The 25,484-nt window shown below is 55.4% G+C and overlaps 1 protein-coding gene across 4 annotated transcripts in view; it reads left to right on the top strand.

Moving 5' to 3' along the window:
* Positions 1–25,484, top strand: part of LTBP2 (latent transforming growth factor beta binding protein 2) — a 64,762-nt gene that overhangs the window by 21,050 nt on the left and 18,228 nt on the right. For all 4 annotated transcript variants that reach the window (XM_080595515.1, XM_080595513.1, XM_080595514.1 and 1 more), the window contains exons 4-10: positions 6,593–6,774; positions 8,080–8,250; positions 9,765–9,965; positions 10,661–10,926; positions 12,510–12,612; positions 20,738–20,812; positions 25,011–25,133. In XM_080595515.1, the coding sequence (XP_080451641.1) occupies positions 6,593–6,774; positions 8,080–8,250; positions 9,765–9,965; positions 10,661–10,926; positions 12,510–12,612; positions 20,738–20,812; positions 25,011–25,133 (1,121 nt within the window). The remainder of the gene's footprint in view (positions 1–6,592; positions 6,775–8,079; positions 8,251–9,764; positions 9,966–10,660; positions 10,927–12,509; positions 12,613–20,737; positions 20,813–25,010; positions 25,134–25,484) is intronic.

Below are 25,484 nucleotides of genomic sequence, written 5' to 3'. Positions count from 1 at the left end.
GTTGTCCTGGCAGGTTATCAGGGGCTGAACATGACTCAGCCCCCGTCCTGGCTGCGAGCTCTCCTCTTGGAGCAGCCGGTGCAGGCTAAGGCTGGAGGAGCTGGGGTGGTTCCCCGCTGCGAGGAGCCTCGCTCTGCAGCCCAGGGGGCCTCTCTGTGGGGTGCCCCGAAGCCAGTGGTCCCCTGCTGCTTGGGTCCAGCCAGGAAGGCCCCCCTGACCTTCCCTGCTCCCTGGGCAAGAAGCAGCAGCCGCCCTGGGAAGGGTTGGCCAGCAGGAAGCAGGTGGCAGCGGCCGCTTCCCAGAGGACGGGGCAGTGGGCTGGTGATGGACAGATGGAGCTGCTTGGACTCGGGTCTGGAGATGGGGCTTTCCCAGCTCTTGGGAGATGGATCCTTCTCTGAGGGCCTCGTGTCTTCACTTCTGTTTTGGCCAGCCCTGTCCCGCTCCCTGCTGCTGTCCTCCCGGGAAACACCCATTGCTCCGCAGCAAAAAGTGGTCTCTGCGTGAGCTCTCTGATGCTCGGCAGGGTGCAGATCTTTTTCCAGCTGAAGGAGTGATTTTCCAGCCCTGGTCCACATCTGAGGTTAGCACCCCCTGCCCACTGCCCACACCATCCAGGATTCACTTTCTGCAGTGCCCACCCTGCTGTGGTCAGCGAGGCTTTGGGTGGGGAGAGGGCAAGGCAGCCCGGATGAAAGAAGAGCAATACTCCTGTGGCACTTGGCTCTGCATTTCCTTTATGCAAGATGCGAAGTACACCACTTCCAAGCTCGCTAGCGATCTGGCCAAAACCAACATCTGAACAAAGAGCAGCCGATAGAAGCGAAATCCAGGAAAGACTGAGGTGTTGCTGGTGGGGAGAGGGAAGTGCTTTGAAGAATTCGCCACCTTTGCCTCCAGCCCCAAAGAGGATAGCTGCCCTTGGGTCACGGAGAGGAGCCGCAGCTGTACGTCCACCTGGACTCCTCATGGCTTTTGTTTACCCACATCAAGTGTGATCATCAGAAGTGACCGGAGCGTTTGTCAAAATGCTTCCTATATACAGTGGGTTAGGAAAACAGTTTTGCTTTTTGGACCCCGAGGTCATGGTGATTTTGACTTGGTCGTTGTGATCCTGTGTGCCTGGTCTTGAAATTACAGGCTTTTAAAGAAAAATGTGGTTGGTTCGGAAAACAGCAGTCGTCATGCTCATCAGTGTTGTTACCAGCAGCCTGCCAGCTCAGCCTTCTGCTCTGTCCTCCGTGGGGTGAGAGGTATCAGGGAGCAGGCACCTTGCAGGTGCAGCTGGGACTGGGCAGGGGAGCTGTCGTGTCAGGGAATGCATTTTTGCACTTACTCTGGCCTGCTGTCTCTAAAATAAATACAGAGCAGAATGTAACCAGTAACAAAGACTTCTTAAAATAGGTTATCTTAACACAGATGCTATTGTCTTCCCAGGGAGGAAAGGAGAGGCAGAAGAAAGGTGCATGTGGTAGGTGTGCAGTTCCTTTGCTGAACGTCCTGCAGGTGTCATTTGGATGTGTTGCATGAGGACATAAGGAACCAGACCTACCTGGGTTCTCCTGAATGCTGGCAAGTGTCCTCTGGCCCTCGTCCTGCACCTCAGAAGAGGGCAGCTACACGTGCTTTTTGGGTAGGTTTGAGCTGTTTCAGATGCGGGTCAGTCTGTCTGCACAGCTCCCTCCTGTCCTGCACCTCTGGTAATTTTGAATGAGATTTCCCACGTGCCAGTGGCTGAGGTCTCTCAGCCAGTGGCCTCGCAGCGCTCAGCCTGGTGAGACCAGCAGGAGGACAGGCATCCCTGCTCTTTGAGGGGCAGTACCGCTTCCTCTGCCTTCCCTTCTGGAGCCGTGCTTCCCCCCGGGCACTGCTGATGTTAGCGGGACGCAGCAGGGTGGGTGTCCTGGGGCAGCACAGGAGAGGTGTCCCAGGAGCCTGCACGCTGTCCCTGCCCCACAGGCTGTGCCTGACACGGAGAGAGCTGTCAGCAGCTCTGACGGATGAAGAGCAGGGAAACCAGCTGCTTGGCAGGCAGTTGCCTATAAAGGAAGAGACCACTGCCTCTCTGCAGAGGCTCCATGCGGCAGAGATCTGTGCTGGCCTTGTGCCTGGCTGGAAGCGTGGAAGTGAGTAATGCCGCGCTGGGGGAGGCTGTGAGATTGAATGAATGTGAAGCCTTGGGACTTTAAGTGCCCCAGAGCGTAGTTCTCGAGGTCTCAACCTCCTCTTCCTCTTCAGTGCCTCTTCCCAGAGCAGGTGCATGGTGAGAAGTAGCACGAATCCCCCCTCTGCTGGGAATCCCTATGGTGATCTGGAGCCGCCCCATCTGTTCCCTGTCCTCTCTGTTCCCCCAAGGACAGCCACTCAGGGGAGAGAATTTGTGGCACTGAAGATCTCTGGGAACTGGGAACTGAACTGGAACCGAAGTCTCTGGAACAGAGACTTCGAGCTCTGGACACATATAAAGATCCACCAAATGGTTAGGGGTTGCTAATGCCAGGTCTGTGCCGACATGGGGAGCTCAGGGCCCATTCTCTGAAACCCTCCAAGCGAGCCAGTCCCCCTCTGCCCAGCATGGACTGACTTTGACAATTTGGAGGGGAAAATCTCTGTTTTACAATTCCCTGACCTTGAGCCAGCTGCTTGGCATGACTTAGGGATGGATTGGATCTGACAAACTGGGATGGAAAGACACCCTTTGCCATTGATTTCTGTGGCCTGGGGTAGGAGGGTGTTACTCAACCCAGTGTACAAATCCCAGAGCTCATCTGCCTAGAATGGAACCAAATAAACAAATTAATTCAAAGCAAATCTGCCTCTCCCCGCTGCGACACACACTGGAATAGTTTGCCAACGGGATCCCACTAGGATGGCTTTTCCTCTAGTGTGGTGAGGCTTGGAGTAATGTTCCTCCTCCAGTTTTCCTTTATGAGGCTGGCACTGCCTGCCTGCAGTGAGCCCATATAGTCCACTTTTCTTCATAACTGAGACACTAATGATTACTTTTTGGATAGCTCTTCATATGTTTGCTGCTTTTCCCCTACAAAATCCGATGATCCTGGGAATCATCGGAGTTGTCCCCAAAGCTGAGGGATGGAATTCCTTTATGCAGGCTAGGGGCTGCGCCCAGCCAAGCCCTTCTGCTTGCACATAGCATGCTCCCTTTCTCAAGGATAACCACGGTGTGAGTATTTTCAAGCACCAGAACTGATATCTCTTTGCCTTATGCCACTGGCCACCCTTACTCATCAAAACTCAGGGTTCAAGTTGCCCTAGGGTGATCAGCACCAGGACAGTAAGCATTGCTGGGCTGGGGAACTCTTGCCTTTTCCCTTTTGGGTGCTTCTACCTATACAATGCGAAGTCCTGGAGTCCCCATGTTCACCCATAGGACTATGCTTGGGATCTCTCACCAGAAATCAGAGAACGTGTTCCTCAGCTTCCAGAGCTTGGCAGGGCTCATTTAGCCTCCCTAGAGCTCTGTATGGCTTTTCCTTCTTTCCAAACAAAGGAAGTGGTAGCACACCAGGTAGCAAAGGAGAAGGTAACAGGAACCAGAAGTTTCCTTGTTGGCAGCAGGGCTGGATTAGTAGCTTAGAAATGTGTGGGCAGGTCATGTCGTGGCCCTCGTGGAAGTCGGGGGTAGGTGGTACCCTGCAGAATATCAGGAGAGCTTCTGGAAGAGGTTGGTAGGGACTGATGTGGTGTTCAAATAATGTTCACTTCTCTGCAATTATTCTGGTTATTCTTACTGATCACTGAAAAAATAAGCACTGTTTGCTGCACTCATCTCAGTTCCAATCTTGATTTTAACAACAACAGATATTTTTATCAGTAGGTAACATCCCTGATGAATTTTATTACCCATCCCTGCTCATTGACCAGTGCTATTTGCTCTGCCTCCATCCCTGCATGACCTTTAGCAAGACTCCGCTCTGAACAGCATATAAACCTTCAGTCTGCAACGCTGCAGCGCAGGAAGCGTGGGTCACCTGTGCTGCTCCCTCCTCAGGACTCCTGTGCCTGCCTCCTTACGGCAGCTCAGCCGCTTCACCTTCCAGGCTTTCCTGCATTAGAAACAAATAGGCTGCAGGTATCCAGTCCGGGGGCTTCTGTCAAGGCCAGAAACAATCAATGGATCAATAAATAAACTGAAAGAGCCTCTGTGATAGCACAGATCACTCATCTCCATTCCATTATATCTGCGGTGTTCCACTGATATGTCCCAGAAGTACTCTTTCCTCTCCTGAAGCCATGCTATCAGGAGCCCACTGCTTTGGTGTCTTTTGGCAGAAGGAGGGCAGCTAGACTGATGCACGTGGATGTGGGCGTGATTTCTAGCAGGGAATAATCTGGCTTTGGTTTGCAGATGTCGTTTCATGTTTTGCCTTTTTTTGTTTGTTAGATTACAAGGCTCTTTACACCTGGCAGTTTGTTCCTGTGGAGAAGCCTGTGCCCTGTAATCAGAGCACCTCTTCATCTTCTTTTTGGTAAATTGAAGAGATTGACAACTTTAGGTTTCTTAAATAATGGCATTTTCGCAAGCCCTCAAATTATTTTTGTCATGTTTTTTCCTGTACCCTCCCTGGTTTTTCAGCATCCCTCAGAACGTGTGACATATTTCACGTCAGAACTAGATGTGATATTTTAGCATATACGCTCCCTACTGCGATGAGGATGTGCAGAGAGGTAAAACACCTCCCTGTTCCTGCAGTGTTTTACTACCCTGATGTCAGGGTATCGAGCTGACAGCTCGTATTTAATTGCTTGTCATTACCCCTGAAATCTTTTCAGAATTGCTGGTTTCCAGGATAGTCTCCTATCTGCAGCTGCTGCCTGCATTCCTTCTTTCTAGAAGTGTAATTCTGCATTTGGCTGTATTAAAATCCCATATTGCTTGGATGGATTTGCCCTACAAAGTGATCCAAACCGCTCTGTATGATTGCTCTGTTCTCATCATGATACACCACATTGCAAATTTGTGTGTCAGCAGCACACATTATCAATGTCGATCGCATGTTTATTTCGAAATAAAAATATTTATTTCCAGATGAAATTGTAGAGTCCTGCCAGACCTCGTACTGATCACTCTGGAACCCATCTAATTCGCTCCCCTGTGACAATTGCTTCTTGTGTCCTGTCACATCGCCAGTTTGTTATTCATTTCACATGTGCTTGATTGACACTGTACTGCTGTGTTTATTTTTTTATCGGAGTAGCAAGGCCTCCAAGCCTGTCGTGTGTGTGTTTGTAATTCTATCAAATGATGAAAATGGACTCATTTGAGAAGAACAGTTCTCCATAGACCTTGTTGACTTGATCTCATTTATGTATTCCTTTCCTTTAGTTCCTAATTAATCGACCTGTGCGTCATCTTTTCCATTATGTTGCTCAGGGTTGATTTCTGGCTCCCTGGCCAGCAGTTACCTTGCGTATCACGCTTGACCTGTTCAAATACCAGCACACTGTTAGCTGCCTTTCCATCTCCCCAAATCCTACCATTATGCCAAGACAACCAAGCCAGGAATATCAGTGAGCCAGAGCTGCTGTCAGCCAGCTCTCGTTGGATTATCTACTATTGATTTTAGAAACCCGTGTTCCCAGCAGACACTGTAACACCTCCTGTGTGCTGACTGTGACAGGGAAAATGGCAAAAAAAAAAAACGTAAAATGTGATGGACGTCTTCATGCACTTCAGTGGGAAAGGGCGAGCCTCTTTGCCCCAGCCGTTCAGTCAGAGGTGGAGGTGTTGGGGTGGACAGGGTAAGACAAAGACCTGTTGGTGCTTAAGATTGATTTCGATGGAATCTGAGGCTGGGATGTTGAAAGGAACTCGGGGCGTGCGGGCAGCCAACTTATTTCGGACCCTGGTGTGCTGAGGTCTTTTACTTTGCAGGTGGTGCAGACAAGAGCGAGGGAGATGTTTGCTGACAAGCACCGAGCACCCACCTGGGGCTTAGTACAAGGGAGTGGGAGCGATTGCAACAGGGATGTGCTGTTGTGCTGGGTTAAATGCAACGAGCTCTGCGTAGCGCTCTCTGTCTCCTTGTCACAGCTTGTAAGAAGTGTCACCTTATCAGCTGGGAGGCTTTGCCATGCTTGGTCCCCAGAAAACACCAAAAGCCATACATTAAATTACTGCAGAAAGTTGTACCTACACTCAGTTCTTGGTCATTTTCTCTTGTTTGTGACTCTCGTGGGCCAAGTTTTGTTGATTTGCTTGGCCTGGCTTTGCTTCTGGCTGCCTTTGTGTTCCTTTCAGTGCTCGGCTGGGTCTGGGAACACAAGGCCAGAGGAAGCTCCCCACCGTAGGAACGAGCAGGTCCGAAGCTGCCTGTGTTTGCTGGGGGGCTGTGGTGGGGCAAGGAGCAGCGATGGCAGGCAGGGGTTCTGCAAGGCAGCCGCGTGTCCTGTGCTGTGGCTGCCCTGTGTGATCCCATGGGGAAGGGTGCCTTGGTGAGCACTGACCTTGGTGGCTGCAGTGCTGAGGTCAGTTCATCACCAGGGGCGGTGGTGGCTCAGAGTGGCACTGGGGATGTCCACAGGCGCAGTTACGCGTGAGGAATATCCGCTCCTTTTTTCTCTCCCGCAGGACTCAGAGCAGAATCGGCTCTCCTGTCTCCCCGCAGCACACGGGGCCCTCGCGGACTGTCCGGCGGTACCCAGCCAGCCATGGCCAGCTCACATCTAACGCGCTCCCCAACGGGCACGGGCATGAGCAGAGCAGCTCTGGGCCCCACGCGGTTTCCCAGGAGCACACGTTGGCTGCAAGGGGTAAGGCCTGCAGGGCTGTCACTCTATTGGGGCTTCTTCTTGTGTCCTGGGGTCCCGGGGTGTCACGGGAGGTCCCAGACATCCCTGTAGTACCTTGGAGGTGGGGAGGGCAGGAGAAGAGAGCTCAGCTCCAAGGGGGAGAAGGGAGCAGAATGGAGAAAAGCTGAGGACTGAGAAAAGAGCGGTGAGAATGGTGATGCTGCTGAGCTTGGTGAAGAAGGAGACCCCACTGAAGGGGAGGAAAATGCTGGCAGCTGGGGAGATGTGACAGATGCCTCCCGGGGCTGTTGAACATCACCCCAGCGTGCTGCCCTGAAGCAGGGATTGCCTCAGCCTGTAGGAATGGTGCCTCCCAGCTTCTCTCTCTGTTAGAGCAGCCCTGGAGGTCAGATTGTGTAACCGGCACCTAGTTCTTCCCTTTGGCTGCCCCCTTTGTGCCTTCTGACATGAGCAGGGATCAGGCCAGGCTGCCTGCGGTTCCAAGGCAGAGCCGCAGCAGCTCCCCAGCTAGGACAGATGCAAGATGTCTTCTGCAGCTTGGCTGCCCCTGAAGCCATGGCTCCCCAAGGAAGCTCCAAGGCACCGTGTAGCAGCTCAGCCCTTACAAGCAGGGCTGTGAGCCTGACTGAAGTTGTGATCTGAAATTAGGGATTGAAATGGGAAGAGTGGGGGGTGAGCACGGCAAGGGGGGACCCACAAAACTGCTGTCTTGCTGGGCAGGGATGGAGGGCTCTGGTGTCAAGCCAGCTAGTTCGTGGTTGCACAACAGTTCTGCCTGTTGTTCATTTTCCACAAGCCTCCAAGAGCTGTCAGTGCAATTCTCCCCTGTACCTAATGTGACGATGGCAAGGGACCAGGAGGGGAGTGCAGGTAACCGCAGGAGGTCAGCAGACACTCGCAGGGAGACATGGATATACTCAAAACCTCATGCTGTCCTTGACGGACACCAGTGTGGTTATTTGTGTGGGAAGCTTGTCAGTGGCTTAAGGGCAGCCAGGCTTCATGCTACTGAAATGGTTTGAGAAGGAATGTTGCTTAAAACAGAAAAAAAAACCCAAAAACCTCAGTTAGTGGGTCCGTGGCCCTTGGCAGGGAGTTATGCCCCTGGAACTAGACAGGCAGAGCATGCTGCTGGAGATTTTTCCTGTGTTGACAAACCCTTACTGATGCTGGAGCCGAGGACAGGCTGGAGCGAGCAGGGGGCAAGCCCTTGCTCTGGGAATGCATTGGAGTTCGAGATGCAGATTAAGCGCCCCCTGGTCTGGAGATGCTTCTTCCACTTAGCACTGTCCTTCTCCTCCATAGGGGCCAACCTGACAGAGAAGATTAGGAAGATCAAAATCGTCTTCACGCCCACCATCTGCAAGCAGACGTGCCGGAGCGGGCGCTGCTACAACAGCTGCGAGAAGGGAGACACCACCACTCTGTACAGCCAAGGGGGGCACGACCACGATCCCAAGTCTGGCTTCCGCATCTGTGAGCACCCCAAGGCCCCCAGCCCGCCTTTGTGCCTGCTCCCCCTCTCTCCTCCTTCTGCCTTTCCTGCCTCTACAGACGGAGGGCTTGGGCTGGTTGGGGGTGGGAGGAGATGGCCTCTCCCAGTGCAGAAAGATGTCTCCTGGAGTCCTTGGGGCTTGCTCCATCTCTGTCTCTGGGGGAAGAAGACAGACCTTGCCTCATTGCTCTCTTTCCTGGGCAAGCAAATTCTGTTTCCATCCCGCCCCAGGTAGGGGGGACGCATGCACTCGAGTCAGGCCTGCAGCCAAGCCTCGCCGCCCCCTCCTTCTCCGAGCCAGCTCACTGCTTTCATTGGCATCCAGTCCTGGGGCTGACTTTCATCACCTAATTTCCTCCTGTTCTCTCCTTTCACTCACGTGGCAGCCAGGAGAGCTGGCTGCAGGTTGCAAGCTGCTCCTATAGACAGGGCTGCAGAAAGCTCTGCTTGCCTTTGAGAGCTGCTGGGATTGCTCGGCAGGTCGCTGGGATACCCGGCTGTGGGGTGGGCACATCGTCCTGCAGCCAGCTGTGGGAGCAGCCAGCGGGACCTGGTGGGACTGGTCCTCTGGAAGCCTCTGTGACTCTCAGGTTCCTCCAACAATGAGAGAGTGCAAAGTCTGGCAGTTGTGGACAACGAGTGTTTTGGGGTTCCTGGTAATTTATGCCTGGATCCCAGTCCAAAGAGCGTCTGTTCCCCGCAGAACTGTCTGCTGGGCTTGATCAGATGAGGTCCCAGCAGGGTGGGAGCCCGTCCCCTGGGGTGAACATCACAAGCCGTGCTGGGATGTGCAATAGCAGTGTCTCATCTCACGCTGAAATGAGTCAGGATGATCCGCTGGGAAATCCCATGCCTTGCCCAAGTGCTGCTCACACGGAGAGGGTTGCTCCAGCCATCTGATGAGGCCAGAAAGACGTGACTTCAGTTTCATCAGCGGATGCTTTTTCCGAGCAGACGAATTGCTCCCAGTTCTGTCCCACTCCACGCTTCCCCCACCCCAGCTGCTGGCAGGGCCAGGGCTGGCCGGGAGAGAGGCCCTGCACGTGGCTCCCTGCCTGTTCTCTCCTCTGCCTCTCCCGTCCCTGCTCAGCTCCCTCCCGGGCTGGGAGGCAAAGCCCTGCCAAGTGGGGAGGGGGCTCGCGATCCCCCGATGCAGAAGAGCAGGAATTGTGCTGACTTGGCTGCCTGCGGCTGCCACAGACCCTGCCCCGCTCCGAGGGGTCCTGCTGGGCCAGCACCACCACCTCGGCCCCACAGCGCGGACGCCCCACGCTGGCCGCGGCCCCATGCGAGGGCTCTTCACCAAGTTATGGCCCCAGCTCTGCGTGGGGCTCGGAGCGGGCCCTGGATTCCCCACGTGCTGGGTAGTGCGGTGCAGGGGGGACGGGGCTGGGCGATGGGTAGGCCCCTGGGGCACCACGGGGCTTGCACCAGCTCCTCAGCTAGAGGCAGTGGCTCGGTGTCACCACTGAGCTGGTGTCCCTTTGCCTTGCAGACTTCTGCCAGATCCCCTGCCTGAACGGAGGCCGCTGCGTGGGCCGGGACGAGTGCTGGTGCCCCTCCAACTCCACGGGGAAGTTTTGCCACCTGCCGGTCCCCTCTCTGGAAAAGAAGCAAGGAGGGAGAGCGCTGAACGCACCGTCCGGCGGCTCCATGAAGCACTCCACCTACACCCTGCCCTTGTCCAACCAGCTGGGTGAGTGCGGCCGGGGGCTCCAGAGCCCTGGTTCCTCTGCCCGCTGAGGCACCCGGCTTGGGGAAGGGCCCTTGGGCCAACGCTTGGGCTCGTGAAGCTGTGGCCTGGGGACTGAGCTGTGGCCAGGAGACCAAAGGGAGACCGAGGCAGTGGGTGTGGGAAACGGGGTGTAGGAGAAGTGCTGTGGGGAGGAAAGGGGAGCAAGAGGTAGACGGGGCTAGCTCCGGCACAGGTGAGAGGGGTGAGTGTTGAGTCAGATTTCCTGAATTTTGTACTAGAATTAGATTTAAAAACCCATCCTCACCACCATTTCCCATGCTGGTGGCTCCCTTCTGACGCTAGTTTCCTCTGCCGGAAGGCCAGGTCTCCCTGATATTTCTGCACCTTCCTCCACGGCAGCTCCTCAGATCGTCAGGGCAGCCATTCGCAGCTCCGTGGAAGCCACTGTCTCCTTATATTTGCATTTTTTGGCTAGGTTATTAGAAAAGTGGTTCTCCTAGCTTCTGAAGGGCTCAGGTTGCTGGAGAACACTTTTGGTAGCTTTGTACTGTTTTCGGGACAAAGCACAGAAGCAGAGAACCCCGGTGGGGTCAGCAGACATCTCCTCTCTTGTAACTTTGGTGTTGGACAAGATGCTCTTCAGGCGCCCGACGGCTGCCAGATTGTCACGACTGTGCTATAAACTTGCCTTCCAGCTTCCCTGAACCCTTCCCTGGTGAACGTCCACATCAACCACCCTCCGGAAGCCACCGTGCAGATCCACCAGGTGGCCAGGGTGCGGGGTGACTCGGAGGTGTCGGAGGAGAACAGCGTGGAGGCGGTGCTGGTGCCTCAGCTGCCCGCCGTGCCCTGGCACACCTACACCAACGGCAACGGCAACAGCATTGCCAGCGAGGGGGGCCGGCAGCAGAGACCCCCAGGGCTGCTGGGGAGGTGCTTTCGGGAGGCTCTCCATGGGCAGGTAAAGGGTCACCCACCGGGTTTTGGAGTATATACGGAGATATTTCTTGTTCTGCGTGTGGTGTGTTTGCTATGGGGCAGGAATGGTAGACTTCCATCACGTGAAGCTGTTCTGTGTGGACAACACCCAAGTCCTATGGGCATGGGCAGCGATGTGTGACATTGGAAGAATGCACTGTATGTATTAGTTGGGAAGAAAATCCCTTCTTTTGGCCCAAGAGGGAAGCCATGCTGTGTTGCCCCGAGCAGGCTGTGCCCCGGGGCAGCGTAGCCCAGACTTGATAGCTTTCACACACAGTCTCGTTTAAAAAAGGGTGCCCTATTTATAGCAACATTTACAGCCACGCTCTGTGATTATTGTAGGAAACGTATAAAACATAGGAAAATTCCTTTCCCTCTCAGACGATAAATGAAAGTCTGATTTCCATGGAACGTCGCCTTCCTGGGCAGCTCGGTCAGGGCTTGGGAAGCAAACGCACGTGAGGGGCTTTCTCACCCCCGTCCCGCAGTCATCATAATTTCTTATTTTGTCTCTCCCCATATGTTTCTCTTGCGTCACTGGAAAAGTATCGGAGGTTTTTGGCACCCACAGGAACACCTGTGAGTTCCCTGGAGCAGCTCGCTCTCAGCGAGACCCCAGCGGGGCAGCCTGGGACTCTGCCTCCTCTCCCTGCTCAGCCCTTTCCCAGGGCTCCTGTCCCATCCTTTAGTTTTTCCCATCCAAGACACCCCTAACTGGATTCCCTAAATAAATAAATAATGAGATCAGACCCCAGGCATCTCAGAAGGGGGCTGAAAAAGCCCTGTTCCTCTGCGGGCAGACAATGGCGCTCTTACCCCTGGAGCAGGCTTGCCTTCCCGGTGGCCAGCTCAGGGATGCTCTCAGGAGCGCTGCAGCTTCCTCCAGCAGCTCCAGAGTGGGAGAAGCTCTCGGAAGAGGCGAGGGGGAGGCAGAGGTGCCCCAGCCACGCTCACACCTTGCTTGGCTGCAGCGGGGCCGGTCTGTGGAGCCCGGCGGGGTGCGCTCGCCTCTCCCGGCTCAGCCTGCAGCCCAGCTGATGGGAATGCAAGCGCCGGGCACGCCGCCATCCGCACGTGGACGGGGGCCAGACCTGGCCTGTGGGCTGCGGCGGCTCAGCTCTGATGGGGAAGCCTGTAATCCAGAGGGCCTTGCCGGGGGGTTGGGGGGGGGGGGGGAAAGAGACTCATTAAGCAAAGGAAAGTGCCTGACCGCCAGCTCCCTGCAGGGCTGGAGTGGTGCACCCATTTTGCTGGCTAATGGGCCAGGCGTGGGGCTGAGCTGAGGGCTTTGCCGGGTGATATCATCTCTGGTGCGTGTTCTGCTCCATTGGACGTCCCCTTCCTCTCCGAGGGGTGCAGGAGAGGGAGCTGTGTGTTTTTCTGTCTGCAGAACTGTTTACTGTCTTAAACTGCATCCCCGGCCCTGCAGGGAGCTGTGCTGCAAGCACGGTGCCAGCGTCTGACCCCGAGCCTTGTCCCACCTTGCGAGCCAGGCGGGACGGACGCTTGGTCCCAGCCCCAGCCTGGAGGGAGACGCCTGACCTCCTGCTCCTCTCTCTGCAGTGCACCAACCCCCTGCCGGGGCTGACCAGGCTGGAGGACTGCTGCGGCAGCGTGGGGCTCTTCTGGGGGGTGGACAGGTGCCTGGCCTGCCCCCCGCGGCCAGGTAAGCACCGCTGCCAGGGCACGGATGGCTGCCCGGCCACGGGGAGATGCGGTCTGCGTGGGTGCTGGCTCCACACGTGGCACGCTGCTTCCGCAACAGCCCTGTGCTGCCAGGGGTCTCTCCATGCCAGACCCATTCGGGGGGGAGAAACGGGAAAACAACGGCCGTGGTTTCAGGAGGTGCAGTCCCATATTAGCGGAGGAGGCTGCAGACTCGGCCCTATAGAGTTACGGGCTTGCTCTCAGCCCGACACGGGCTTGGCAGGGGCTCTGGAAATAACACTACATCAAACAATTGGCAGGAGCACACCCGCTGTCCGTTCCAGGGGCACAGGCATCCAGCGCTGCTGCGCCGGTGCTGGGGAGCTGGACGGGCCCACCTGGCCCCGGCGGGGATTCCTCGCACGCCCGGCAGCGTGTGTGTGTGTGTGTGTTGGGGGGGGTGTGCCATCTCAGCTGGGGTGGGGGGCTCAGCCCATCGTGTATCACCCCCCATGCCTTGCAGGGGAAAATGGAGAGGCTGTGCTGAAGGGCTCCTGACTGAGGGGCAGCCCCCCATAGGAGATGTCCACCTTACACGTGGCCGTGCTGCCCATCTTCGCTGCCCATGGTGCTGCCAGCATGGCATGCATGGACGTGGGGGCTCAGGGCCGGGAGATGAGATGGGATGGGATGAAATGGGGTGGGGTGAGAGCAACCAGCTCTAGCCTCTGGTGCTGGCTGGATCCAGAGCAGGGCAAGGTGCTGGCGTGTGCCAGCGCTGCAGGGTGGTACAGGGAGGCTGCAGCTCAGCTCAGGCAGGCAGGGAGCTGCTCATTTCTTTCCTGCCTGCTGCCCTCCTTCACTGCCTGGTTGCTCATTCGCATCTTTACCGCTGGCTCAGACCCAGCAGTGGTCTGACCACAGAACAGAGGTGTCCAAGGCAGGAGGTTTTGTGCCAGTGTGATATCGGTGCCTCCTAGCTCTGCCCCGGGGCTGTCTCTCACTCACACGTACACTTCCCAGAGCTGTTTGCATCTCTTTGTCCTCCCTGTGCTGCCCTCATTCAGCTCCTCCTCAGCCAGGGGGTGATGCTGTCTGGAGCCAAATTCCTTGCAATCACAGACTGGGTTGTCAGCATCCTGGAACCCAGTGCAGCTCCGAGGAGCTCTGACTGCTGCCATTTCCCTGCTCTGCCATGGCCTTGGGCCATGCTGCTGCCGGTCTGCGCTCCTCCATGTGCCAGCCCCAAGGGAGCCCTGGGCACACCGGGGTGCAGGTGGCCACATGGCTGCTGGGGTCAGGGCAAGCTAGGAAATACCCCCAGAGATGTTTCAGCCCCTTCCTCTTCTTCCCATGGCACTCTAGCATCTTCTCTCTGAGTGTCTGACTTGCATGTCCCTCTGGTCATGGCTTTCTCCTGCCCACCTCACAGCAGTCTCCTGCTTGCTCTGTTTCCCCGTGATCCCTCCATCAGGAAGCAGGGGGCCTGCTCAGCACTTCTGTTAGGCTGCAGATGGCTTCCAAATCTCTGCACCTCCTTTCTCTTTCTCCATGCCAGGATGCTAGGTTTCTCTCAGCAGTCATGGCCGGAGCTGCAGCAGGGTCTGCTCTGCTGGACTTAGACCTTCAGGCTTCAAAATGCTTCCTTAATCACAGGCTTCCTTGAAAACAGCCATGAAATACCCCCATGCGCTCTTTGCAGTCATCCAGCAGAGCAAATGCGTTTAAGAAATGCCTCCTGACTGCCAGCAGGTCCCACTCCCCCGGCTCGGCACACGCCTGAGTCCCAGCTGCAGCTCCAGGGAGGTTGTCGCTGCTGGTCCTCATTGAGTGGACAGACACTTGTCTGGCTTTTTTTCAGATTAATTCCACGGGAATAAGAAAAATGTATCCCTGTGGGTCTGCCGTCTTCCTGTGCCACTAGAAAATCCCGTCCTCAGTCCCTCTGGCTCTGGGGGATACAGTTTCCCCACGGAGACCAAATGGATCATGTTGATTTTGGCAGGAATTCAGGCTGGCTGAAGGGGCTGTTTTGGTCCTCTTTAATTGTGTGCAAGCATCTTCCTCTGTTGGCTACCTCTGACTGCCCTGTAACCAGCCCCGCATGCAGGAGACCACACAGTGCAAGCGGCGGGAGCTGTAGGGCAGGCACTGGATGAAGGCACGCTTTTCTCCGGAGGGGTGACTTTGCACACAAGAAATCTCACCCTGGGGTAGAGCCAGGGAAACACTCCTTTCTCTGTGATCTTTCTGCTTTAATGGAGCCACCGAGCGCTGTAACCCTCTGCAGGGACTCCCAGGTCTTATGCTTTTCCAGCGTGAAGGCATCACTCTGCATCGCTCCTGCTGCAGACCACGTCCCGCACTCATGTCCCTTCTGTCTCCTGGTCTTGCTGGCTCGCATTTCACTCGCTCAGAGTTGCTGGGCTGTCACTCAGTGACCTGCTGTCACGTGCGCAGAGATAACACGTCCAGTGAATGCTTCCAGCTTTCTTCTTGGCACGGCGGTCTTCGGCGAGAGCTCCGCGTTGCGCTCGTGCGTCCCGGGGAGGCATGCACCAGAGCAGACTTGACAGCTCTGGGAATTTCATTCCAGCAACCAGAGACAGAAATGGCAGAAGCGAGCTCAGTGTAAACACTTACAAATGTACAGAAGTGCAGCCAGGCAAGAGCTAGACAAATGGAGAACTTGTTTGGATTGACTGTCTGCCCGAGACACTGATTGTTAGTAGAGTCTGGATACGTCCGGATGTCTCTGTCGAGCGCAGCTTTCATGTTTGGTACATGTTTGTGTGCGGAAAGACATCAGAGAAGAGGAGGAAACCAAGGCAGGCATCTGTCCCAGTGAACCTGCCATGACCAATCCCTGCTATTCTTTGTGTTTTGCCTCGCCTCAGAAAAGCTAAGGCACTTGCATGCTCTGTCTGCACTCTGAAGGGACGGTGTTCAAAGCTGGGTTCAGATCGGAGGGAGAGGTGCGCTGTGAGCAGGCCAGGACTTTCCGCAGTGGGTGTTACCTTGCAACAGGCGGAAGATAAAGCCCAAAGAAAGCTGGTAGTGTGAAAAGGGGATCAGAGGCTGAGGAAGCTGCTGGAGACAAGACACTTGAATGTGGCGGGGAGGAAGCCCAAACACAGGCAGGACGTTTGAGCAGTGCCAGTATCAGGCACGCTGCTGGGCAGATCTGCTCCCACTTACCTACCAGACCACATACAATTTCGGGGTATATGGTGGCCTGCGGAGAACATGCTGGAGCAAGGACAAGCGATGGTCCATGCACAGTAAAACCAACAAGGTCCAGAGAGCGTTTCATCTTCCTCTGGAAGCTACAGGTCAACACAGATCCCGGGGAGGGTATGAACTGGTTTTCCTTGAGCATTCGGATACCTTGGTCCTCCTCAGGCACATGGGGACAAAGGAAACAGGTAACGCAGATTTTTTTTCTGAAGGCAAGGTGTTTGCTATGATGTAAGACCAAGTTTCTCCCATCTCAGATTTATTTTCTTTCACTTTTTAACTCCAAGACTTACCAGAGAGGCTGCTTGCTGAGGTGTGCAGCCAGAGGGTCTGAAAATCCCCGGGGTTTCCCTGGTAGAAGACACAAAGCGGACAAGCAGTTGGCCAGTAGAGGAGGGGTTTGTACTTGCTGAGGCAAGGCCTTCTGTGGCTTGTCCATGCCCCAGGCCCTCTTCTGTTCCACCTCCTCACTGGCCCCGTGACCACACCGTGCTTCAGGAGAAACCCACACCAGTGATGGACACCCTCTGCCATGCAGGAGCTGCCAGTTTAGGTGGGTCTGGGGGATTTTCTGACCACGGCAATAAACCAGCATCTTCCAGGTGCTGGTTTTTCACTGCCCACTGTCCCTGATTTCACACTGCAGCACAGGCTTGCAAGCAGCCTGAGCGTGGGCTTGGCCGCGCACCACGGTGCCGGTTGTGCTCGCTGCACATCTCCCCGTGCTGCATGAAGAAACAAGTCTTTGAAGGGCTATTGTTTTGTTTTCATTCCCACTCCCCATGTTTTTTCAAGTTTTTTTGTCCTAGAGAAAAGTCTGAATTTCACTGGAAAGTTGGATCCTGTAACGTCTGGCTTGGCGTCCGCAGCACTCCCCAGGCAGACCTCCCACTGCGCGCGGGGTGGCAGCTCACCCATGGAGCCGGCTCCGCGAGCCACACGCTCCTCTGCGCCGTGCCTGCAGGCGCTGAAACAGCAGCAGGAATCCCCTTGAAAACCAACCCCCTGGTCTGCCCTTGTTGCAATCAGATCCGGGTGGATATGGAGGGAAAAAAAAAAAAAAGAAAAAAAAGGAAATACGGGAAGGAGGCTACAGAGGGGGCTTTTTCTGCCACCGCTGCACTGTGTGCTGTAAAGTCTTATCCTGTAGAAGTGCAAAGTTTTCAGGAGAGCCCTGTTCAGTGGTGTTCATGTTTTCCTCATCGCTCGTGCAGTATTGTGGTCTCAGCACGCAGCAGCACAGCGTTGTAGAAGTACAGAAGTACCTCGTACCACTATGGCAGCAGAATGACGTTCTCTCTGTTGGAAGGACCCCAAAGGCCAGCAGTAATTACCAGAGCCATTTTTCCCTCAAGCATCTTTTTCACCTTGAAGATCTTTACTGACCGTGCGTGGACCAGAGGGCTTGGTTTTGTGTTGCACATTAGCACCGGTGCCTGCCCTCCCCTCCCCAGCTTCCAGAGCCTTTGCCGGGGCATTGGAGAAAGTCCTGAGGAAGCCTGCCTACCACAGACCATCCTGAGGAGAGGAGAGACGTGACAGAGCTGGACCCAAGGTTTCATGTCCTTCTCTTGTCCATTCTGCCTGGGAATTCATCTTACCCCCCAGCCACAGCTCTTACCTCTTGGCCTGACATCTTTGATGTGTTTTCTTCCTGGAGGCTGACCATCTCCACACCAAACCGGGCTGAGGTTTGACAGGGTCCACCACCCCACCACTCCTGGTGTCACGAGACCATCCTGGCTCCTTTCTTTGCTCACAGTCTGGGAAGCTCAGGGTGAGTGGAGGCACTGCGGCCACTGTGCTGGCTGCTTGCTCCATGTCCAGCACCTGCATGGGAAGATGCCGGGGTCCAGCTCTTCTCTGGGGCCAGACCAGGGTCTCCAGAAATGACTGAGGGTCCTGAAAGCGGCAAAGGAGTTCAGCAAGAAGGTTTTGCAGAGAGAGAATGCCTTTGGTTTGAAAAATGGAAAGAGTTGAAAGAAACAGGCTAGCTTTCACCAGCCAAGCATTTCCTCGCCTCTCTTCTAACCACAGGCTTGCCTTTTCTTCTTGTGACAGTGATATTGGCTGAACACAATGTGTTATCTCACCCTGCAAACCTTGCCTCACTCAGGCCCTAGTGGCTACCACTGCTAGAAGAAGTTTTATCCACTTCAACATCAGGCTGAGCTTCTTCGTCCTGTCTTCAGACAGCGTTTCCTTGTTGCCCTTCACCTGGACCATGTCAGCACCACTTCTGCCCACCACAAGAGTCAGCCTGTGGCTCTGGCTGGGGACCCAGGGGCCCAGGGGGATCCAGGGCCCCTTGGCAAAGCCTCTTCAGGAGGCTCTGCAGGACTCCAAAGTGTGCTGGCTGCTTAGAAGTCATCCTGCTAGACTGCAAAACGCCCGATTTCCATGCATTGGTTTTCCTTCTCATTCTGTACTTGAAAATTGTCCTAGCTTAGGGTAGAGACAGGAAGATGAGGAGGGGCTGAGGGGGGGCAGATCCCTGCAGAGCCCATCCATCAGTGCCGAGCCCATGAGGCAGAAGTGCCCAGGAGGTGATGCTCCAAAATCTCAGCCTTGAATTAGGAGCCAGGGCACCCTGCCGGCAGCCTGAAATCCCTCTGCTCACCCGATGCGGCTCAGCTGCTCCATGCCCAGGCTCAGCCTCCAGCAGAATCCCTTCCTGGAGAGAGTGTAGACAAACAGACAGACACAGAAGGGTGGGACCTCTGCCCTCTCCGATCACCAGATCTGCTTTTTCCCAGGCATTGCCCCTTGCTGGGTTCCAGAGGAACAGCCTCCAAAGCTGCTCTCCCACTCATGCCAGTGGCATGGAAAAGGGATGGATGCTGATCCACTTTGCAGGAAGCTCAGGTGTCCTTGGCTGGTTTTGGAGGGGTTTTGCCACCTCTGTTGTTGTTCGGCAGGATCAGAGCTCATGGAAGGAAGTGGCCCTCTGCCTGAGTAACCATGTACAGAGCTGGGAGTTAAGAGTTTGCATCCTCCTGCAGCCACACGCTGCCTTCCCTTGTGGCCACATCCTGGCAGAAAGAGAGCAGACTCCATCCAGTACTTCAGAAACTGTCCTGCTTTCACTTGGTACAGAGAGATCTGCTCACATTACATTACAGCGGTTCTTTCCAGGGAATATGGGTTTCTTTGCAAAATTAAGACATTCACCCGCAGCCTCGCAATTGATTCGCTGCGGTAACGAGCTGCAGGTTTCTGCAGACTCACGTTGGTGTGCCGAGGTGGCACAAGACCTGCCTGCTCACCCCCATCGCCGCTGTTTTCTGCCTTGCCTTCTCCCCAGCAGCATCTGGCTGAAGGATGCTGCACAGGCTGCGTTTCTCTGCAAAAAGCTTTCTGGAGAGGGAGCAGGGCTCTGACACATGTCATCGCTGTTTGATCTCCAGCGTGCTTGGCTCCCCGTCGGAGGGCTTGCGCATAACGATGCTGCTTCATTTGAGCGTCTGTTATCACATTGTGCTGAGGCTGACAGATGCTTCCAAGCACAGTTAATGCCTGTCGGCAGCCCCGAGCCCACAGGCTGCGGTGTGGGAGGACCTGGAATCCCGCTGGGGCGCCAGAGGTTGTTTTTCCCTTCCCAGAAGGTTGGAAGTGTACCCAGCGATTCCCAGTATCACCAGCACCCCCCTCTCCCTTAACATCCCGATATTTATGTGCACCTCCTGCCTACAATCCATGGCTGAACTCTTGAAAGGGGTGAGTAGATAGATTTTTCTTCATCTGGCCACTGAGGATCCCCTGCACCTAGAGAGCCTTGCAGCTTCATTTAATGTACCTGGGGAACCTAGGCTTTCTCCTCTCCTCCCTGCTGAAGGGTGGGGAACGGCTTGTTGTTCCCATGTACTTCTTTGCTAAGCTAAAGTGTCTTTGAACGGCTTCAAGCTGCATCACAGGGTCAGAGTATCCAGGACAAAGAATTATGGACAACCATGTTTTCTGCCCCCAGCAGATTGTTTGTTTTCTTAACCTCTGCAGGCTCTTTCCGCCCATCTCCTGCCTGAGGCATGGTCTCAGTTTGTCCCTGGTTCTTGAAAGCTGCAACATGTTAGGAAGCTGCCAGATTCTAGATACGGCTGTTGCCATCAAGGGCTTTCCATTTATGACGCCAGTGTGTTCTGCTGATGTTAGGCAGGAGGAGTTTGGGTGGTGGGAATACGGCTGGAGAGTCACTGAGCTCTTACACACACTCCTCGTTTCCATTCATATGGTCCAGAATAATGTTAAAAAGAGACCCCGCCCTGGGAAAATCCCATCCCTAGACAAAGCACCCTTCTTTCTACCCCACCCCAGGCTTACTCACTCCTCAACCCTTCACCTCCCAGATTCCCTTTCCCTTGCTCCAAAATGCAATGCCTAACTCTGACTTTCTTTATATTTGTTGACCACGTTTTATTTGCCTTTAAAAATTTGGGAGAGATTTAATTGTGCAGGTTATAGGCCATTTTGAAACCCACAAAGCTATTTTATCTCTTTTGGTGAGACTGACTGGGGCAGGAAAAAAAAAAAAAAGAGGGAAAATATAATAAACAGGCCCTGGCCTGTTATTTCAGCATCTTATTGTGGACCTCTGTCATTTCTTCTGCTCTGATCCCCCTTGTCATGTGCCACTTGGCTCTCCAAGCTGGCCAGGGAGGAGCTGAGGTGGCAGAGGGATGGATAATGAAGCACAGGCAGCACCTCTGAGCCACCAGAGTGGCACCTGCCAAGCAGCAGAAGCCACCATTTGGGAAATGTGGCTGCGTCCACCTCTCCCTCTGCCCTGGGCATCATCACAGGCTTGCCCAAGGCACACCTTCTGTCCCTTCTGCAAGGAGGGCGGAGGAGAAGGTATGACCCTGGTGGGTGGCTCTGCTGCCTATGTCGCTCAGTGTTTGCTTTCTTCCCAGCACACCCTGTGGTGGAGAACGGACAGGTGGAGTGTCCCCAGGGATACAAGAGGCTGAATCGGAGCCACTGCCAAGGTAAGGATGCTGCTTTCATCCCTCTCTCTCCTTCCCACATCCACTGTCAGGCAGAGGTGTAATTATCTAACTTGCCTGATACAGATCTACAAAAAATCCCTGGGTTTCCATCAAACATTGAAAAAAAAACAACAAACCAACAACCAAAAACCAGGTTACACTGACCTACATGACTCAGCCTGTATGCAGTCAGCTCAGAGCTGGGCCAGCATGAGAATGCTCACCTGTTAGCTCCTGCTGTTGGGATGCTGACCCCAGTTCCTGCTGTGCACACAGCAAGGGGCTGTGCTGCTGCTCTGCCAAGTGTGAGCGCACAGCTCTTCTCCTGTAGTCTGAAGCAACAGCAGTTCTGTTGCCTGAAAACTGTTTTGGAAGGCTGACTGCTCGTTCATTTGCTTATTTTTTAAGAGGGAGAGTGCCATAAAAGTGGATTCCTCTGTTCTGAGTGTGTCACTCGTGCAGGCAGCCAGGCTGCCTTGCCTGCCTGGCGCTGTTGGGGTCTATCCATTTCTCACTCTCACAGTCCCTTGGCTCCATGTGGGGACGGCACCATCCCTCCACTTTTCTGTCTGGTTCACACTCATTTGGCATCCTTTGGCCCACAGTGTTTGTGTTTTCCGTGCTCTGACTACAGCGGGATTTTATGGTTCCCTTCCCGTGATTCACGATAAGCTGCGAGGTGTCATCTAGAAGATGCAGCAGGGAGCCTGGGCCCTGGCCACGCAAACCCGGGGCTGGCAATCTAATGACTCATCTCGCGTAGCTGGGACTTTCCACCATGCTAACTTAATTAATGATTCAACCTCCCCCCATTGTCCTGGGGGAGAACTTTCAACAGCACAACAGCTTCTATTCTCCGTGGTGCTCAGCTCCCACCCCTTGTGTGGCCATGGGCAGTGCCATGGGTGTGAGGAGCCACCCGGGGATGCTCAATAGGAGCCTGAGGAGCAGAGCAGCTGGAACCACTGATGTCAGTGAGCTGGGACCTGCGGCGCTGCTCTGGATCTGTGTCCCCTCTGGAGCAGGGTGAGGCTCGGCATGCTGACGAGCAATGGCAATGTGGAGTTGGCTAGGAAGGTCTCCACATAGGAAAAGCCCTGAACCAGAGACGTGTGCCTCTGCGTGTTCCTTTGTAAGCCAGGCTGGAGAAGCACTGCTCTGCAGTCTGCTGCCTCGAGGTGCTTTTCCGATCCCTGCTGTTGCTGTGGGACGTGTGTCTGGAAGCCCAGCACCTCAGCTCGGGTCCAGAGTGAGTGATTTGGATGACAGACTGCGGGAGAGGCCACACAGCCTCTTGCCAGCCCAGGTAGGAGCAGAGCCAAGGGGCTGAACGAGAGCTGCTGGTTCCCCAGGCCATTGGCTTGTAGGAGAGGAGCTCAGCAGCCTTTGTGCTGGGTTCTGGCTTCGCGGGCTGAGCCACTGGAGGAGGGCCCTGGCAAGAGCCCGCTCTGTGCCGTTCTGCATGGACACTGAGGGCTGTCTCTGGTGCCTTCCAGCAGAGGAACAAACGGCTCATCTCTGCGAGAATTCCTTGCCTTGCCTTGCCGCATCCCATTGAGCAGGAACAAGGCTGTAACGAGTCTGAGCTGAGAGGGGCTGGAAGACCCAGCACCTGTTGGCGTGGGCCCCCTCAATCCCCCTGGGCCCCAGGAGACGTTCTCCAGACAGAGCAGCAGGGGCCGGGAGCCGCAGCATGGCCTGGTCTGCACTAACAGCGGTCTGCAGGCTTCGTGCCCATGGCTGTCGGGGAGGACAGCACGGGCTGGCCTCTCGCTAGCGAGAACCTCCCAGTGCCTCAGGGGCAGACAGAAGGGGGGCACTGCAGGAGTAATGTGGTTACTAGACACGGGGCAAAGGAGTCTGTGGGCTGGGGTCCATGGGGTCAGTCACACACACACCTGCACCTCAGCGCCTGTTGCCAGCTCAGGTCCTTTCTCCTCACCACACACTGGTGTAAACCACAGGCTGCCTGACCCAGCATGGTTGTTCCTCAGGAGCACCGGCAGGCTTGTGTGGGGTGGGAGGAAGCAGCCGAGACAGCTTATGAACCTCGTTTCATGGTGCCTGAGGCCTCTTCTTGTGGGTCAGCAGCGGCTCTGGCCAGCTGCAGGGGCAGGAGTGTGTGGCACCGAAAGCGCCTGCCTGCCTCTGCTCCCCCCGGGGATTTCCACTGTGGGTGGGTCTTCTGCTGCCAGTGGAAAAGAGGGGCTGGACTGAGGCCAGCGTGTGGCCCTGGTTTAAATTAAGCTCACAAAGCGCAGCCCTTGGTGCTTGTTTGTTTTGTGCTCTCATTACTCTAATCCCTTCAATCCCTTTGCTTATGCGGAGGCCAAGCACCTCATCCCCGTGGTGTGTCGGCGTGACACGGCCCTGAGTGGTGCCAGGGAGGGACAGAGATCAGCCACACAGCCCGAGCCTCCTCTCCGAGTGGGGTCCCCAGCTCATCTGGGGTCTGGCCACTGCTTTTTTGTTGTGAACCTGTGCTTGGCACCGAGCAGGAAAACGCCACTTGTCACAGTACTGTCACAGCCACCCCCTCCTCCCAGAGCTGCAAGGGACAGCACGGCTATGCACAGTTTGCCTGCATCTTCCAGGACATAAAGTCTCTGTGGATCCTTTCAGGGGGTGTCTTCTTGCCATGCAGGGTGCTCTGTTAATCCTCCCTGCTGAGCTTTGTTATCTCTCTGTTGGGATTTCTGCTCTGAGGCCACCAGTTCCGGTCAGTGTAGGAGATTCTCTCAGGACTTGCTCACACTTGTCTATCTAGAGAGAGCTTGAGAGCTGTCCTTCCTTGGGGTCTGGGGTGGTCAAGAGGTATGCAAGGGGATGTCTGTGCAACCCACGTAGGAAGACCTGGGGATTGAATTGTTCTCCACCCTCTGCTGAAAGGTCTGCCCCAGGAACTGCATAAAGGCCGGCTCTAGATCAGTGCAGACAGATGCTGTTCCTCCCTGGACTGTTGCACATCCCTGTGGCATTGGTACTTCCAACTGGCTGAACATCATGACCTGGTTTTCGTGGCCCCTGTGTGGCTCAGCCGTGTGTGGTGGAATGAACGGAGGAGTTTAAGAGCACAGGTCTGTAGAGGACCTCTCTGGTCAGTAAGTCTAAACTCCAGCTGTCACAGCTGGCTGTGTGACACCCCAATTCTGCCAAGCAGTGATGCCTCAGCTCCGAGGAATAAGCTAGAGTGGGGAAAGTTGTTCCTGTGCCTAGCTGCTGTCAGGCAGTGTTCTTCCAAGTGTCCAGCAGCTCTTCTCTGCACCCCTTCCACCTTGAGACGGTCTCTAGAAGGCACATGAGGTTTCAGCAAGGCCTTGTATACTGGTGTTAGGACTGCCCTGGGTCTTTGGGAAGTGGTTGCATGAAGCTGCCTAGCACCATGTTGGCATTCCTTACAGCAGCATGGTCTGTGAGCTCTCACTGTCTGCTCCAACCTCTTAGCCTGTAGCATATGAGATCTGTAGTGGAGTGCTGCTGAGGTTCATCCAGCTCCTGCCGCTCCACGCTCCCATCCAGCTCTTCCTGAACTGTTTGTGCCTCCCGAGACGGCACATTTCATCAGCACACTTACTTTTCTGGGCCAAGGTCTTTAGCGAAGATATAAAGCTGGATCAATCCATGAGGAGTGCTTCCTTTTTGTCCTCCACCCTGAGATCTGCTCTCGGCTCCCCCCTTACGCACCTTTTGCCAATCCCCATCTTCTCCAGCTTAGCTCATACATTCCTGCGTGGTGCTGTAGGAAAGGCTTTATTGCCGGCCAAACGGATGAGACTGACGGTGTTTCCCTGGGAGAAGCCCAGCTCCCTTCTGAAGACTGCCTGACGTTGCTTGCTGAGTCAGGGGCAGAGGCAGTGTTTGAACTTGATGTCCTCCCTCTTGCGTGACCTACAACCCAGAAGAAGACACTACAGCAATGAGCCAGAGCCTGGTCCACCACTTTCTGCCTAGCAGTGGGCTCTCTCAGCAGCCGGAGCGCTGCCAGCACCCACGTGGGTCACCAGTCCCTGTGCCCTTCCCTCATTCCTCCAACTCTGAAGCACCATCAAGGCTCTGGAGGCGGGTTTGGCTAGGCAGCAAAAGGGGAGAGGCAGCTCCTCTCCGCCTCGCAGCCCTTCCCGCACCCAGTGCTCCTGGGCACCAGGCAGCCACACGGCCAGGGGCTGTCAGCCAAGCCAGTGCTCCCTCTTCCCTGCAGATATCAACGAATGCTTGATGCAGGGCTTGTGCAAAGACGCCGAATGTCTGAACACCCGCGGCAGCTTCCGCTGCACCTGCAGGCCTGGCACCATGTTGGACCCCTCCCGCAGCCACTGCATCTGTAAGTGCTCCAGGGGAACCACAGCGCAGGGGGGGGCAGGACCTGAGCAGGACCCCGCAGCTCAGTGGGGCTGCAGCATGCTTTGTGCCTCGTGCACGTGGGGGTGGGTGCAGGGCTGCGTGCCTGTATGCTGCCCCTCATGCATGATTGTCGTCCCTGGGCATCTCATGGCCTCCTGCTCTCGTTCATGGTGGAGCCTGGGGGGAACGTGCCTTCAGGGGTGCTCCAGGGAGAGGATGGGGCAGGCCTCGGGACAGGCTGGGAGGCATGGGCAGAGAAAGTCCCAAGTGGCTGAGTGCCCTCAGATCCCTCTTTGGTGGGCGCAGGGCTGGACCTCAGGCACTGACCCTG

The sequence above is a fragment of the Anser brachyrhynchus genome (assembly GCF_964034855.1).
Source record: "Anser brachyrhynchus genome assembly, chromosome: 5".
Classification (NCBI taxonomy): Eukaryota; Metazoa; Chordata; class Aves; order Anseriformes; family Anatidae; genus Anser; species Anser brachyrhynchus.
This window is presented reverse-complemented; position numbering and strand designations above follow the sequence as displayed.